This window comes from Schistosoma mansoni, chromosome W, assembly GCF_000237925.1.
Source record: "Schistosoma mansoni strain Puerto Rico chromosome W, complete genome".
In the NCBI taxonomy this organism is placed as follows: domain Eukaryota; kingdom Metazoa; phylum Platyhelminthes; class Trematoda; order Strigeidida; family Schistosomatidae; genus Schistosoma; species Schistosoma mansoni.
In genome coordinates this window covers 58,583,966-58,603,081 of record NC_031502.1, presented here as the reverse complement: position 1 = coordinate 58,603,081, position 19,116 = coordinate 58,583,966, and the positions used below count along the sequence as shown (strand labels likewise).

General features: G+C 35.5%; 1 protein-coding gene across 1 annotated transcript; it reads left to right on the top strand.

Moving 5' to 3' along the window:
- Positions 1-6,672: 6,672 nt before the first annotated feature.
- Positions 6,673-10,658, top strand: Smp_077310 (putative tegumental protein; the record flags this gene model as incomplete). The annotated part of the gene is made up of 3 exons (XM_018790318.1): positions 6,673-6,789; positions 7,966-8,054; positions 9,769-10,658. 3 exons carry the CDS (start codon positions 6,673-6,675, stop codon positions 10,115-10,117), a joined length of 555 nt encoding a protein of 184 aa, XP_018655674.1. The 3' UTR covers positions 10,118-10,658.
- Positions 10,659-19,116: the final 8,458 nt, after the last annotated feature.

The following is a 19,116-nucleotide window of genomic DNA, read 5'->3' as shown; positions in this document are numbered from 1 at the left end:
TAATTTCAACTGGTAATATCCCAGGAGTTCTAGTGAGAAACAATGACGAGTGAAGCTTTACCGTGTAGAGTGTCATTAAGTTACAATCTAATACCATTGGATGTTGGTTATATATCAAAGTAAATTGAAGTTAGAAATATATACCGATAGATATCGATTAGATAATCTAAGAACTAAATGATAGTCACAAGACATAAAAGTCATCGGTTCATTCCCTGATGGAGTCGTGGGCAAACACTGTTAAGAATTTCCATAATAAGACAAACAAAACTATCCAGTACTCTCTTATTTTATGCTTGTCGCCCTATTATTTGTGCCTACTTGTTTTAGCTTACCATCCCTGTTATTCAATGGTTAGCTTATGATGTAAAATTCAAAACTTTATAGTCTCCACAAACGTCAAACACTAGAAGAGATGGTGGTTGGAGGTGGTCAACAGGCAACCCTGGACCCGGGTCCAGGGTTATGATTAAAAGAGACTACAATAATCTTTAGAAATAGAAAATAATTAATTATGTAGTGTGCTAACTTATAATTGAAAAGAAGCATTTTAACTTTCTATTGACTAATTAGTTACAATATTGAACTATGAAGTATTACTGCACTCAATATAGTAACTATTTAATTGTATAAATTAATACATATTGATTAAAGTCGGTTACAGAAGAAACAACATCTAAAATAAGCTATCAGGTCTAGTGAATGGGTTTCTTTTTTTTTTCTATGTCTTTGAGGTCAAAACAGTAAGTGGTCCAAGGTAACTATTGAATATAAATCAATGAATAAAGTTCGATTAGTAATATGCTTAGCAAAAGGTAAAATGTAATTATAAGAAGATATAGTCATTAAACAAAAGATTATATAAGTAATAACCATTCAATTTTTAGGAACCATATAACATAAAGCAAACTATTATAATTTTGGATAGTGACATGCAATGAAATCCAGAACAGTCATCTCACCTGGAAGTATTTGGATCTTATACTCGATGAGCCTGAAACAGGATGTGTCCTGGAGTACACTGTTAGCTACTATTTAAAAATATAAAAAGCTTGTAACTACTGGAGAATTCGTAGTATTTTCTAAACAAAACATAGATGTTAACAAAGACTGACTAAAGTCAGTTCTGAATATGAAGTAATATATGTTCAGAATAATAATAGGAAGAAAATATAAAATGTTGTAAGCTAGTGAGACTTCACTAGTCACAATTGATTGATCACTGGGTGATGATCAATGTCATGCTTGTCAAGTTCTTTCTTAGTTCTGATCGAATGCTATCGATCAAGTTGCAATGTGGCCACTAGTCTAGGTGACTCGACACTGCATGTACTATGTTGAGATAAGATGGTGGTTGGAGGTGGCACCTTGCTGATGAGTGCCAAGTAGCACGAAACCCGGGTCCAGGGAGACTTCACTAGTATTAAACAAATAATAAATTTCAAGGAATCTTTACATCATAACCCATTGAATACAAATGATGTGTATAGGGCCATTTGTGTACACCAACTTCAAATTATAGTCTACACCAAATGAATCTGATACTATATGTAGAGACGAACAACAAGGATCTTTTATAACTAACTAATCAACGAGTAGCTATCAATCTGATCTTTGTCTAATCCTTGTAAGAATTCCTTACTAATCCCTACTAAGTAACTAGTTTAAAATCGATGTATGGCTTTTCTTGTCTGTCAATTTAAACCACCTAGTACCTCAGTATAGTCTACGCGATGTTGATTCATTTAGAATAGTGGACACATTTCAGTTTGATAGTCAAAATTCGATCAATACTGAAAGTATTAGGCGAATATTACATAGGTCACTAAGCAGCGACCAAGCAACTTTGGAATATCTCAGTACTGTAGGAGGTCAGTCGGGACCCGAATAGCTCACTGGCAGTTTCGAGTGCTAAATATCAAGCAATCTATATCCATCTTTTGCTATTGACTAACTTTAACCATTTAGCAAATTTATTTGCGTTTTACTTCATTCAATCACTATATCCATTCATACGACCCCTCGTTTTACTGATTTCAATATTTTAAGTGGTTATTACTTGATTCATTTAGAAAATTTATTTTGCAACAGCTAATCATAGGAATCGTTTATATAACATCAACTTTTTTTCAAACACAAAGTCATCCATTGAAATTGAAGGCAATCTGAGCATTGCGGTCAGATTATAAATAGCACACAAAATATAAACAGCTTTCCATTTTAATTCATTTACATTAGTTGTCTAAATCTTCTAAATGACGTTTAAGACTGTAACTGATCAGTCTCTTTTTGGAATATGTAAATTCTGTGCGGATTGAATTCATGTTGCTATTAAGTTATAAATAGGATGTAACATACGTTCCGAATTCCATTGCAGGAAACTATCCATCTCTACTTAAAGTTCCATTTTGTTTATTTATTGATTTAAACAGAAAAGATTATAAATAAGAAAACATACATTTATCTAAATATTTGTTTTATTGAGAATTAGCTACAATAATCAACAAGTTTGAATAAGATTGTTGTGAAAATGATAAAAATTAGCATAATTCAACTATTTTTTAGGATCAGAAGGGGATTTCGTGGAGATTTCAGTAATTTTATATAGTTGAGATTATGAGTCAATTGAAACTAGATCACCATGGAAAACCTGGAAGCACTAGATGGCCGTTTCGTCCTATCATGGGACTCCTCAACAGTGAGGCATCCACGATCCCGCACTCGCGAGACTCGAACCCATAACCTACCAGTCTCGCGACAGAGCACTTAACCTCTAGACCACTGAGCCGGTCAGCATTCAACGGTGTTAATGTCTAACCTCAACCAATCCACGAAATTGCGCGATGAAATTCCATTGTACTGAGGTAGATACCTGTCTCTATCTGACATGGACATCTGGTCACGACTTCTCATTAGAACTCCAGGAATTACCTCATGGAGCCAGTGCTTCCAGGTTTTCCACTATGGTCTAGCTTCAATTAACTCATGATCTCAACTATATTTTTTAGGATACATATCGATACCACTTATAGTATGACCTTACTACTAATAATGTGGTAGTACTAGTGTAGTGAACAAAACACTAGTTGGGGACAATCGAATGTATTTAAGCAAAGATTACAGACTATCTCAATAAATTCTGATTACCAAACAATGAACAGTCAATTTGCAAATTAACAACCAATTGTTTCAATCTTCACTGTTTCTTCTCTTATTCCATTGCTCATGCATTTTCCAGACGTTTGCGTTTCATTTCAGTTCTTTCCTCATCGGTCTTCTGCCAAAATACATTCTATGTCTGACCCACACCATATACTACTTATATGGATATAAGTAGACCACACCACACTCGTCCCCCCTTTAAAGCATTCGTACATGCGGCGGTTCTGCTCGCCATGCCACTATCTTCTTTCACTGCAGTCTGTGCCAAACTCTCCGTCAGAATGTCGAGTCTGCGGCGCGCTGACCTCCATAGCTCCGTCGACCTGCCGGGGCACCAACATCCGCATCCACCCGGCACCCGGGACGTTCAACACCCGTACTCCACCGGCCTGCTGAGCCATCTACATCCGATGTCCGCCCAGCAGCCGCACGTCCCACTGCTCCTCTCCGTCGACAGCACCCGCTACAGCCAACGCCGCCCCGCCAGAACACTCCACTCGACGCCAACTCTCCACACCAGACTGCCCCAACTAGCACCTCAACTCCAGACCCGCAGTGGCGTCCGCAGAACAGCACCCTTCCTCCTCCTGGTTGGCAGCGACACCAAATGTAGTGAACAGAACACGACTGATTGGGGACAATCGAATGTATTTAAGCAAAGATTACAGACTATCTCAATAAATTCTGATTACCAAACAATGAACAGTCAATTTGCAAATTAACAACCAATTGTTTCAATCTTCACTGTTTCTTCTCTTATTCCATTGCTCATGCATTTTCCAGACGTTTGCGTTTCATTTCAGTTCTTTCCTCATCGGTCTTCTGCCAAAATACATTCTATGTCTGACCCACACCATATACTACTTATATGGATATAAGTAGACCACACCACACTAGTAGTAGTAGTAACGTTGCCAAGTTACTGATTTGACACACCATGCACACTGCATGAGATCAAAGTGAATTTCATTCCATAATTTGTATAAAATATTCTATTTCATTTACTATATATTGATTAAATTTACTTTTCGATTGTAATGATAATCAAAAATTTAGTTTATGTCTAATATATTCAACTATATACATATTTGCATATTAATAATTGATAATTGAATGATAAAGAGAGGGGAATCTCAAATTACACTAACTTTACTCTTTATATTTTCATAGTTGAAATCATGAGTCAATTGAAGAAAGACCACCATGGAAAACCTGGAAGCATTGTAAATGAAATAGAACCTATATTATATTCATATATTTAGTTGAATATAGTAAAGAGGTTCAATGAATATACTAAGACTATGTTCAGATTTAACTGAATAAATGACATTATTTATGAAAAATTATATTTGAAATAATTTCAGTGATTGAAATTTAATTCATTCCAGTATTTCATCCAATAATCTTATCTGAACTTCTTCATGATAATAATGAAAGTCAAAATTACCAAAGAATATACAACCTTCAACCAAAGATGGATAATGGCTAACAGTGAAATTCAGGGCGCGCGTTTCGTCCCATTCGGGACTCGTCAGATGGATGTACCTGCATCTCAGAGTTGATGTTCACTCTGGGACTTGAGCCCAGTACCTTTCGTTTCAAACGCCATCGCGTTATCCACTCAGCTACTGAGTCCTGATAGTGGAAATTGAAAATGTTTTTTTAATGTCGAATTGAATGTGAAATATGGATTATGAAATACATAGTTGTGATGTGAAAACATTCAAATTAGTTTCTATTGCAAAAAAAGGCGACATGTGATGTAAACAGAGTGGATAGAGATAAAGTCCAAATACTGGCCAATAAGCATTTGTCAAAGATCTGATAGTTGAATTTCATTTTTTCTGTTCAGGCTGTTCTGATATGCTCACATATACACAGAGCCTCTGTTGTCAATTCTTCTTTATACAGGCAAAACCTTTTATGAAGTATTTTGGTTCGTTCATAGTTGATCTAGTGTCCTATTTCTAACGCATGTAACATTATTGCAGAACTATTCTCAAGTTTCTTGGTGTCAACTAAGGATTTGAGAATATGTTTCAAACAGTACTTGTGTTTCTCCAACCTCTCATTCAACTGTCTAAATGTTTCACCCCCATAAAACTACATTACAGTCATGACGATTAATCTCACAGTCAACGTTCTGTTGTTTTTCTTTTGGTGGCTTATCCTCGACTTTGACTAATATCGGTCTTATGCTATCACTGGAACGGGAAAAATCTCTTGTATTATGTTTGTTCAGGATTCTTTTAATTTCCTCCGATGCTTCTTTAACATGTGGGATGAAAACGGTATTCTTCCATCTTCTCAGTATATACTATAATAAAGTTTTTCTCTCATTTCTTACAACTTTCTTTAGAAACCTCTCTAGAGTAATTTTTAGCCCTAAGTGTAGATAATACTAAATTTAATTCATTCTGTTGGTTACCCTTCTCTGTAATGACATTACAACCCTTTATTTACGTTTACTTATCAATGATTATCGTCTCGTTAGTATTTATTCCTTAAAGAATTCGATTGATCAAGCTGTAATTTGGTCACAATGTATTTATATTGACCCTAAACAACATCATTTTTATAGGTATGTGGTAAGAACCTAGTCTTTCCTTCCATATATCTTCAGCCATCTAAATGACTGATTTTGTGAGAAAAATTTGCTAAATATCGTTGTATATTAGTGTTCAATGGTTCCAACTTTTGTTAACAGATTTAAACAAAAGTTAATTAAATCACTATTCAAATTTAAACTCCTTTGGAGATTCGTTTATTTACTCAAATACTTTGTAATCATCTTAATCGTAAGGGGTTTTCGTTGAGATTATAGCAATCTAGTAGTTGAATTCAAGAGTCGATTAAAGCTAGATCACCATGAAAGAGCTGGAATTACTGACTGGCCATCTTGTCCTGATATAGGAATTCCTCAGCAGTGAGCACCCACGATCCAGCATTGCTGAACTCGAACCCAGGATCTTCGGTCTCGCGTGCTAACTCTTAATCTCTAGACCACTGAACCCACTGGCGTCCAACGGTATTAATGTCTAACTTAAACCAATCCACGAAATTGAGCCATAGTCCACCATTGTCTTTAGTGAGTAACTACCTCACAAAAGACACGGTTGAATTCCATTAGTCACGGCTTCTCATTACAACTTCAGTAAATACCTCTTGAAGCCAGTCACTAGTGAGCACATGATGATTATTATCAGAAAGGGGTTTTGTGGATATTGTAATAATTTCTAATAGTTGAATTTATGAGTCGATTAAAGCTAGACCACTAAGGAAAACTTGGATGCGCACTGCTGAAGAGTCCCATACTAGGACGAAAGGGCCATCAAGTGCTTTCAGGTTCATCATGGTGATCTAGCTTTAATCGACTCATGAATTGAACTATCAGATTCTAATTTCATTTGACCTTTTTCCATTTATGATTAAAACAAATATCAAAAAACGAAAATAATTAAAATATTAAATCACTTTGTTATGTTATTAATTTTCCATACTCTTTTAAAGATGGACTCGTTTTTGGACGCTTTTTTCGCTTTGGATACAGATAATCGTGAAGTTATATCATTGAATGATTTAAGTTCATATAATAAAAAACATGGTCTACAAGATAGTTTTCCAGAAGTAAGCTTAAACTATGCATTTATGGTTGATAATTACAATTCTTGTTATTATTTTACATAAAACTGGGAATTGTGTATACTACCTGTTATCATAATCAGTAGTTAATTTCAAAATCAGCTGATTATAATTCATATTTTATTAACCTTAGAACTAGATAACATAATTGAACTCTTCTGGTTACCATACCCAGTACCAAGCAGTTACTTATCGATAGAATCAGAAGATTTGAAAATGACGTATATCAGTTAAGATTAGACGTATAGACCGTTTGGTATTGACTCACTGATCCAAAGGTTAATCACTTACCGTCAACCCTGAAGGTCTTCGCTTCGATCTTTGGTAGGGTTCTGTATGAGCACTGTTGAAAAGTCATATACTAGAATGAAATAGCTGTTCAGATCCTCCTGATTTTCCATAGTTGTTCAACTAAGATCATTGTGTGGTACTAGTCATAAAATAAATATTAAACGGAAAAAAGAGTATGAAAGTAACTTAGAAATCGTCTACGAAGACAAACTTCAGATGTTTTGTATTATCTTAGACTTTCAGAAATTAACAGTAAGAGACACTAAAACTATGGACGATATGTTTAATCAATCAACAGTAAAAATGCATTATCTTTTAAGGTTTTGAGGTAAATATTTCAAAACAGATTGACTTAGTTTATGTGAGATGAGATGGAATACATAATAGTCTCTGTCAATTTCATTGATAATGGTGAAGTATCATTAGATAACTGGACATCCATTTACCCCTACCTGTAATGTTAAAGTTAATGATTTCGCTTGATTATCAATACTTCTATAAATGAAGTACTTCAGAAAGAAACAATCAGGTACTGATTTACAGACAAACAATGTAGTACCAATCGGTGTAAAATGCAATCGACGATTTGTCAGTGGTGTTATTCACTCCGTTTGTAGCTCTTCTAGAGTTACTACCGGTCCCAAACCAGGGTAAAGGACGAGAATTGGACACGGCGTCAGCGATCCCGTCTCGTAAAAAACTAACTCGCCAAAAAAAACTCTGACCAGAAAAAATGTACTATGGGTTGAATAGTTTTATTATCGTCCTGAAAGACATCATTGATACCTACTATATGATATACATTATTTTGAATATATGTACAATTAAACTTCTTATACAAAATTTGATAATACTTGTACTATTTTTCAGACATTTCTTCGTCGCTTTGATGCTGAGAAAACTGGTGTTATAACATTAGAACAATATTGTAAAGCATTAGGTCTTGTTCCAAAACAAGCGTAAGTTTCTTTTAAAACAATGCGAATAAATTGTTCTATATTAACACAAGGGGGTTTTGTGGAGATTTTAGTAAGTTTATATAGTTAAGGTCATGAGTCAATTAAAGCAAGATCACCGTGGAAAACCCGGAAGCACTGGACGGCCGTTTCGTCCTAATGTGGGACTCCTCAGCAGTGAGCGTCCACGATGCCTCCTCGTGAGAATCGAACCCAGAACTAGAACTCCAGGAAATACCTCTTGGAGCTAATCACTAGTTAGACATTAACACCGTTGTATGCTGGCTCAGTTGTTCTATAGGATCATTTTGAAGTCAATTGTTCCCACTCGTGTTCTGTCCACTATAATTATATTATGGATATCCAAAAAGTATTCTTCCGTTAATATTACTTTCTTGTTTTATCACCTGACTGGTTACATTGGATGTTTAGTCATAACTTAGTTATAAGAAATTTCACTGTATGCATTAATGATTTCTACAAATTATTGGTATGACTGATGAACTTGATGATACAGTTATTTGATCTTCATTAAAGAATATTGGCGAGACTCCATTGTGGAAATTCTCTTGAATATGTCATATTTTTTTGTCTGAATTGAAAAAATCATATGAATAACATAATTAGAATTATAAGTAAAGATGGATAGTGGCTAGTCGTAAAATCCAGGACGCGCGTTTCGTCCTGTTTGAGACTCTTCAGCTGAATGTACCTGCATTTCAGAGTTTATGTTCACTATATGACTCCAACCCAGTACCGTTCACTTCAAATGCCATCACGTTATTCACTTAGCCACTTACTTGTTCAATGGTATGCAGGTACATCCAGTTGACGAGTCCCAAATAGGAAGAAACGCGCGGCCTGGATTCTACTGCTAGCCACTACCCATCTTTCCTTATGATGCTTGTGAATTACGGCTATAACGAGGCAGTACGCATAGGATGTATATATGGCCAATAAAAGATTGATCAATTTCAGTCCTAAACGTCATTGGGAATATTCAATCAAACAATAACAAGTGAATATACGTAGAATTTATACTTTCTCTTTATTGACATTTAGGTTGGTAGTTGACTAATCTCTATTGCCATATATATATTCAAAAAAAGATTACCTATAGAGTTAGTCACAAGTTTAAGCCTATTCGTTGTATGATTAGCAGCATTTAGAACTAGGATGAATGTTTCATTGTATTTATAACTCGTCAGTAAGATATGCCTACATCTTAATGTCCATAGCTTCATAAAGCAACACATAGTTTACTATGCTATTCATTTCAGAAAATCACTAATTTATATGACGGATACGAAGGTACTCGTAAAGATTTTTAATTTATTCTTGGATTTATTCACTAATCGCATAAGAAATTTTAGAAAAAAAGCCTTTTATTCTTTAAAATTTATCTTTAAGTAGTGGAATCCAGGACACGCGTTTCGTTCTATTTAAGATTCATCAGCTAGATGTACCTGAATCTCAGAGTTGATGTTCACTCTGGGACTCGAACTCATTACTTTTCGCTTCAAACACCAACGCCTTATCCATTTAGCTACTGAGTCCTGATAACCAGCTGACGAGTCCCAAATAAGACAAAACGCACGTCCTAGATTTTATGGCTAGCCACTATCCATCTTTGCTTATCTTTAAGTAGTTAATTTTTTTTAATTAACATTAATCAGTTTATTTTTTTTTATTTTTTCAAAAAAAAAAAAATTAAAAGGCGGGAATTACGAAGACGTCGTACAACCGTCTTATTAGAACAACTTATTCCACGTGATTTAGAAATTATCTATGATGATATGGAATTAGAAATGAAAGTTAAAGTAATGGAATTATTTATTAATGATTTACGTGAATCTGGTCGTAAAACTAATATTGATATGGAAAAATTAGATCAATCTATGCAACGTTTAAAAGAGTATTTAGATACACGTTATGGTAAATCATGGCATATTATTACATCAATTAATCAACATTTGGGAAGATTTAGTTATGAACCAAATACATTATTTCATTTTTGTTTAGGTAGATTTGTTGTATTAATATGGAAAACACCATGTTCTGCTTAATTAAAATAAAAAGAACAAATGAAATACCCCCCCCTTAGTAACAACATGTTCCATTTGTTCCCTTCTTCTTCTTCTTCTTCTTATTTAAGGTTACTACTTTAAATGATTTAGTTACTCTGTTGTTTTACTGACTTATTTTCTTCTTTTAATTTTGTATTTAATCTAAAGACTACTGATATATATATACATCTTTATTTAAAAGGCAATTAGGGTTTTTATAACTATGCATATATTACCTTTGTGAAATTGAAATATGCTATTACTGAGATAAATGCACATGCAAGCAATCTTAAAGTAGACTACTACCACTACTACTACTACTACTTCTACTACTACTACTACTACTACTAATAATAATAATAATAATAATCACATCCTTTCCATTTCCATTGTGATACACCTGAATTAAGAAGAAGAAGTAGAAGAAAAGTAAAATGATTGTTTTAAGTTATATTTATTTGTTTAGTATCTTGTTGATATTACAGTTTTGTAATGTGTATTTCTTTTTTTAGAGAATTAATAAATTTATTAAACAAGTTCACTTGATATTATTCACTTGTATATTCTCATTGTTATTTCTTGTTGGCATATGTGAATTCTTTGTGGACTGTCTTGAATAATACGATGATGTTTGAAGTGAACGGTACTGGGTTGGAGTCATAGAGTGAACATCAACTCTGAGATATAGGCGCATCCAAATGACGAGTCCTAAATAAGCTGAAACACGCGTCCTAGATTTTATGGCTAGCTACTATCGATCTTTGCTTATTAAACAAGTCGTTTGATTATTTTAAGTAATGTAGAATATATGATCTGGCAAACTAAATAAGTAATTAACCGGTTAATTATAAAGTTAGATGTGTTAAATAAATGGAAAGATTTTACAAAATCATTCTTTGAATAGTTCAGTAAGCAATAGGTTAAAATATGCATTACAATAAATCATTTCACTAAGTATATGATCAGATATGTAATCATCCACTTATTAAGCTTGATTTGTATAGTCTACTTTATTTATGACATGTTTCCTGCGACAAAGGCTGAGATTATCGAACACTAGTACTGATGATTAGAAATCCCCTTCTGTACCTTTATAAATAATGATTCTTATCAATTTAGTGATCATCCTGACTACTACTACTATTACCACTAATACTACTAATACTAATACTAATACCAATAATACTAATAATAAAATTTCCATTACCATTGTGATACACTTCCGTCTCAGTGCTTGATAGAGCTCCCTCTATAAACTGCACTATCTATCAAAGTTACGAAAAGACAAACACATAACCCTGTTATAGGAGAGTACAGTAATGATATAGTCTTTGAGCTGTTGTCTTTTACTATAAACTGCACAATTACTCCTGACAGTATGATTGGTAGTAAATGTCATCTTTTTGAAAGTCATATTCAACGACTGAGATTTCCGGACACTAGTACTGATGATTAGAAATCCCCTTCTGTACCTTTATAAATAATGATTCTTATCAATTTAGTGATCATCCTGAAACATCCTATCATTTCTTCAGAGCCTCTACAATTTTTGTTGCAGTTTCCGTATCTAAGATTTGGTATTTTTCTTCTGAATACAATGTATATTAGTTTATTTGAACTGCCTTAAGTCAAAACGCATTCTCTTGAATTCCATAGCGACCTATCGAATTTTCATATCAGTGGTTGTCAATTCTATATTGGTAGTCAACATTCTTGCTCCCTAACATATATGTTGAATATATCTTCTTGATTAGGCGATGACTATCACTAAATATATAAAGCCAGTGGTTTAAATCATAGGCCGACTGACATACCACGTGGGTGGGAGTATATTATTTTGGTTTCTAATAAAGCACTTGAAAAAAAGATGAATTATATAAAAGCTCTTACTTCTGGCTCTGACCATATATCAACCATTGAATAATCTCACCATCTCATAACTTACTTCCGTCCCAGTGCTTGACAAAGCCCCCTCTATAAAGTGCACTATCTATCAAAGCTACAAGAGAAATACACATAACCCTGTCGTAGGAGAGTACAGTAATGATATAGTCTTTGAGCTGTTGTCTTTTACTATTAACTGCACAATTACTCATGACAGTATGATTGGTAGTAAGTTTCATCTTTCTGAGAGTTATATTCAACGGTGAGAATCGCTGTACTGTGGACCATCTAGTAATCTAGCTTATTCATCTTCTTAAACATAATAGTGGTGCTTCTTCAACAGCAACGACAAATAACCACGTCATCAAATTTCAGTCCCTGTCCATGTTTATCCGTTTATCTTGAAAGTGACTGAAAACAAAATAATATAGTGGACAACATAAGTTACTCCTTACACAACTCTTAAACGACTACAATTGTTAAAGAACATGTTGCGGTAAATAAATCCTCAAAATAAATAGTTCTGTAAGTCTTTGACATTAATGCTGGTTTCACTAGTTTTACTGGAGACATCCTAGCTAATGGAACTAGGTCACGCATCCGCACCAGGTCACAACCATGTACACAGAGTGACGCATCAACCGTCTTACAAACATATCCTCAAACCTTTTCATTCCTGACTTCTGGTTTGGATGAGTTTAAGATTCTCGATTATAAAGGTGTCACAGATAATAGAGTTTTCCAGCCCTGTATATCCGTGGCATCTTAAGACAACAAGGTGTTGTTAAGTCATCAACTATTGACCAAAGCTACCAAAATGTTTTCTCCCCAAGAGATGCTTTATGCAGTAAATCATTTTATTGCTCAAGAAGTGAGACTCATTGAAATAATGTATATGTATAAAATTTTTTAAATAGCATATTTATAAGAGAGTTAGATTAACTGTGATTTTAAGTGCCCAAACGAACAGTAACCATTTGCCTTTTTCATCATATCAAGCAACCACAGCAACTTGAGAAAGTGGTATTTTTCAAATCTTCCTATTTTTTTTTACCGTAACTAAAGTTATCAAGTGCATTTTAAACAAAAACATCCCAAAAGAAGTTTACTGATTTTTTTTTCTTACAAACACTTTTGTTATATCCTAGCGAAAACATAAGTATGGGTGAATTCTGGCACCTATTAATGGACGATTATTCTATGTACATTCTTATTGTTTAACTATTGAGTAATTAGTTTATGTATATCTATATTCATCTTATTATAAGCTTCATTTTGACCTATGGATTATCACTATACGATTTACTGTCCCTAAATTATACTCAGTTTATTGATTATTGTCTCCCATTTTCACAGCCACATTTGGCTTGATCTTGTACAAATATTTTTTTCTATTTTATGGTGTGATGCCGTCTGTCTTTCTGGTATAAATAAACCGAGTATGCTTGAAATAAATGATGCACATAGATTCGTATAGCAGAAGCTGTAATTGGTGTTCTGGACTCAATTGAAAAGGCCAGGCGAACAAAAGACCAATAAGGACGCTAGACTACTCATACTGGTTGAACGTCATTGATTTGTCACAGTGTTAAGATTGGAAAAGTCGTATTTCGATTGGTGTATAATTCACGTGATAAAAGCCGCAACTAAAGTCAATAACGAATTAGCATACGTCCTATTCTTATTTTTTTTATAAAGTCAACAACTTTAGTTTTTGGAATTTTATTTACAAAAGTAGTTACTTTTAGATAATTTAACTCTCGTTTTTCGTACACGAGTAGTGTCTTTTTAAGTTTCGTAATCTTTTCGTTTGTGTCAATTTATAGAAGAAATGGCTGATGTAACTCATCAATGTAGTAGATTTAATTGTTGTTCCAAGCACAATCCTGATGTTTCTAAGCAATGCTAAAAATCTAAGTTACAATAGTTAGGTACATAGGATTGTTCTGAAAACTCTTAATTTGTGATTGGAACTATGGAGTTAGTGAAAATGGATTTTTAGCAAAGTAGCCTGTTCTAAATAGGATCTGTCGTTCGATAAAATGGGTATTGATTCATCATGTGTAATATGTGAAGAAATTCACATAATTGATAAATGTTCTCGATTATCCACGTTAGCAGTCAATGATAGTTGGCGAAGTCTGAAGATAAAAGATTATGTTTTTTTGTCTACGGTGATCTTGAATGATGTTAGAGGTATGAGGACAATCATCACTTTATTTTTCCCCTTACTGTGGAAGGGTTTTTCAAGAGGTATCTGAAAAAGAAATTGAATTAGAAGTGGTCTTAGTGACCTGAGAGCGTGACCGCAGTGTCCATACGACCTTTTTGTGGGTAATTTTCGTGTTAGCTCCGTACTTGTTGGGACCTTACCTCCGGAGATGAATATCGTTTGGATAAGGCGATGTGTGCAATTTTAGGATTGACCTTTTCTAACCCCACCACTCCTTATGGGAAGGCAGCTTCGCTGTCATGCTGGTTGTCTTACGGAAACACCTTACTGTCGTCACACTTCTGTCCAGTTGGCAGTACGACTTCGCCTTTGGACCTTCGGTTTGCTGCTTTTAGTTTTACCGCTCTTCAACCCATCTGCCTGGAATGGTAAGACCTTGAGGAACGATTGTTCCAGCCAGTAAAGCTCGGTTTTTTCATCACGATGGGCAAGCTCGACCACCACGTCAAGGTAGCAGCGATGGTTGGGTTTTCTTGTCTTGAAAGGAGCCACAGATCAGTGGATTGTTGAACGCATCTCGTGTGTAACATCGAAGGTTTTTAGGATCGGTATTACCCACTGTTGCATAACAACATGCCTAAGTTTCGCACGGGAGTTCTGGGAATAGCTGTTGAAGCAGAGATCATAAGTATATACGTCGCAGATGTCATCATTTCATTATGTTAATAAATATGGAGTATGCTGTTTATTAATTGAATCTAGTATATTTTCCGTAGTCTATGAACTCAAGTACACTGATAGCTCATTTAATTCCTAGGAATCATTTAAAGACTTTTTATCTCTCAAGTTAAACGGACGATAGCACCTGCTTATCCAATTTCAACTGGTAGCTCATTCCAGATAACATACAACTTACGTAGAAAGGTGTTTCGGGTACTGTAGTCTCATAGTTCTGTATAAAGACTAGTCTGGTGTGATTTCTTAGAGCGTTCATGAATATCTCTCCGATATTACTGTTAGATTTGAGAAGTGTTGAGGATGATATGTCAACCTGAAGGGTAACTTCGAATTAAGCCCAGCTCTACTTTTCCAAAGAGGCTCTGTAGTGAACTATTCTTGTGACGAGAACACGATTGAAATAATGGAAACAATTATTATTATAACCAATTGTATCAGTGATCGTTTTATTGTACTTGTTTGTTTAAGTGCACCAAAGATACATTTCCTTCCGTTGCCTATGACCTTGTACGAACTCGAATACGCTCGGTAATTCCGCTTGTAATCTTTGACACGTCTCGGTATTCTTTCGAGATCACGAGATCGCCAACAAATATATCTTATTGCAACCATTAACAGCCTTCTGTTTTATGGCTTACTGAGGGATCCAACTCGATATCTGGCACGCAATCTTCTTGTAGTGGTGATCATTGTCAGTCGCGACTCGACGACATCTACAGGTGAACGCTTAATTTACCATACCATGTAAAGCGATTCTGGTCACACTCCCCTCCTAACACCGTTTTTATGAAATGCCGCTGTACTTCTTTGTAGTGAACAACTCGACCAAACGACTGGGATTGCCGTTGAATTGAATCCCCCGATAAGATGAGTATAAATTCTCGTCTCGATTAGCTTATAACTAAATGCAACTACCCAATTAATGACATAAACAGGACCAATCAATTAATAAAAACTTTACTTCAAAGGTATTTTCTATCTTACTGTGTTGCAGGTGTTACTTCTTCAATTTTTTTACTTTCTACCTACTTGTACGCTGCTGAGCTTAAACGCTCGGAATCCAACATCTGAGAGAACGGAAATAATGTATTGCGTCATTCTAGACTCACGACCATAGGTATTAATAACAATTGTAGTACATTATAACTTAGCAGCATACTAACACATGACCTGACATGAGTTTGCCGAGGTCACAACGTGGACGCAATGCCATTTTAAAACTGATCAAAAATACTGTAATCACAAAACATTTCTAATGTATATACCTAATTATGAACTCGCTGGCGCATTTGCATGAATGCAATGCATTTATTCTCATTGGTTTTATCTTTTTAACAATCCTACCTGGAAAGCATCCTATATGTGAACCACTATTGTAAATCATTGATTATGTCCGTAAAGATGGCGTATACCTACTCCGTCAAAAATATATACTACATTTAGCTCATAAGTTTGCTTATCCTCAGGAAGACTGATTTCATTTATTTAGAAAACGTTTGGTTATTTAAGCATCTTACGCCAAAGTTTAAAACACTTTCACGCTCGGATATTGATTTGCCATCAACTCTAAAGTAGGGATCTTGATCGTCATATTCAACACTAACCCAGTTAATCTTTTCGGTGCTAAATAGAGGTCGGTAACTTTATATTATATCGTAACCACGTTTAATTCTTAATGAATAGCCCAGGTAACATTTTCTCTGTGCCAAGAAGTATTCTAGAACACTGCTGTGACAACAAACTGCTCATGGCGTGCTAATTTACGATCAAGATCTAACTTTTACAGAATTTAGAGGATTTATGCAGCTAGTTTGGTCTGTTATAGCACACATTTTCCTGTAGAAACAGGGAAACAAGTATTGTTGTGTAAAAACATGAGTAATGGTTGCAAAGTTTTGTTGTACAATGTAAATGTTAGTGCACTTTATGGCCGTTGCGTTACGATGGACAACCGGTAACTACCTTGGAGCTTAGTTTACTTGTCAAAGTGCTTGATGATGAAATTCAGTTGACTCGTTTTAACTCAGTAGGGCTGATAGACTAAACCATAGGGGAAGTGGGGTTAACCTGTACACAGAGAGTATCTTAACCATACTAGCTGTCGAGACGGTGGCACACGACTCAGGGACATGTGAACTGGTGCGTTGCAGGCTTTAATGAAGACGGCAATATATTGAATTAGTCGTATATACCGTATTCCAGAATGTGTAGTACATGACTTTCTCTTAAGTAAATTTAATTCCTAGTTTAATAGACGTAAAAGCCTTATAATAAGCCACTTTATTGTAACATATATAAACTGGGTAAACTTAGACGTAGGGTCATCGACAACGTCATTTGATTGCAAATTGTTCGAAACCACAATTGCACAAGCTTCATTTCATCACATTAGAGATCCCACTAGATATGACTCACAAAGCTCCTCGTCCCTCTTGGATTTAGACTTTACACACGGTTATAATGTCGGTCAAATGAATTTCCTCTCACCCCTAGAGAGAAGTGACAATGCAGTCATCTTATGCAAACTCATGGCTGAGATAGCTTATCAAACAGGTGCGCCGGTCCATCCCAACATATGGAAGGCAGAAATGGAGGCGATAAACTCTGCAGCATCGGCTGAAAACTAAACAACTGACTGAAGAGCATCATTAGAAGAGGCATGGACTCATTTCAGGGAGTTATAAAATCAGGTAACTCAACCATATATACCTTGAACAGTCCCAAACAAGAAGAAGCACAGACATCCCTGGAAAGGCCGGGGTATTTGACGTCTACTAAGACAAAAGAATAAATGTTGGAACCTTGCCATCAGCCCTGACACAGTAAGTACTATAGAATGCTAATGGTCGGTAAGAAACACGTGCATAGTTAAAATCCGGGAAGCTCAGAGAAAATATGAAATGTAGTTGGCACAATCTGCAGTCAAGCATCCTAAGAGACTATTCTCGTACATGAATTACAAAACAAGGACGCATCATTGGATCCCCAACTTAATTAAAGAAGAGAATGGATCCAAAATGACAGAGGACGATCAGGAGAAGGCAGAAGCTGTGGTAAACTATTTCGGGGCAGTTTCTACTCAGGAGCCTTTTCAAGACGAACTAGGCACAAATAAACCGTCTGTCCACTGTGGACTTAGATCAAGACGATTTACTTAAGCCTCTTAGCACCTTAGATAAGGAAAAGTCAACCGGGCCAGGATGCACTATGCCTCAAAATGCTGAGACGAATTGAACAATACATTGCAGCCCCTCTAATTGTGAAATTCACTATCACTTGACCAAGGTGTGCGACTAACAGACTGAAGAGATGCAATCGTCACTCCCATATATAAAACAGGATCAAGAAAACTTCCATCGAACTATAGACCTGTCAGCCTCACCAGTGTTGTAGTTAAAATACTGGGAATAATGGTCAAAAAGACTATAATGACATTCGTGGAAACCAACAACTTGGTAAACAGTGAAAAACATGGTTTCAGAAAAGGTTTATCTTGCACAACAAACCTTCCTATAGCAAGGGAGCAATGGATCAAGTCTCAAGACATTGGAATTTCAGTGGGTAGTCTACATATACTGCAGGAAACCACTTGATAGGGTGCCAACAAATAGACTTCTGTTGAAGCTGGAAAATCTTGGTATAGTCTGACCTCTCCTGAAATGGATTAAGGATTTCATAGTTGGTCGTAGACAGAAAGTAAGAGTAAATTCCAAGTGCCCGACCTGGTGACCAGTAATTAGTGAGGCATTGCAAGGTTATGTCCTAGGTCCTTTAAATTTTATGCTATAAGGAAGTGATCTCCCAAATATAGTTGAGTCCCCAATATTATTATGCGCTAATGATGTAAAAATCTGGCGAGAAATAACGGGAGACACAGATGCATGCGCACTTCAGACACACCTAAATATTGTGATTGGCTGGTCTAAAAAGTGTCTGGTGCCTATCAACGCGGCAAAGTGTGTCTACATACACTTTGGGGGTACAAAGGTGAATAGGTAAAACATAGGGGATGTGTCTATACCCGTGGTCCGGTCTCATGAAGATCTTGGGGTGACAGTGAGTCATGATTCTTAGACGACGACCCAATGCCGGGAGGTTGAATCTAAGGGGCTTGGTACCCTTTGGGCTTTAAGACGAACATTCATCAAGTTAGATACTACCATTTTCATTACACCATACACAACTTTGATGAGAACTAAGCTTG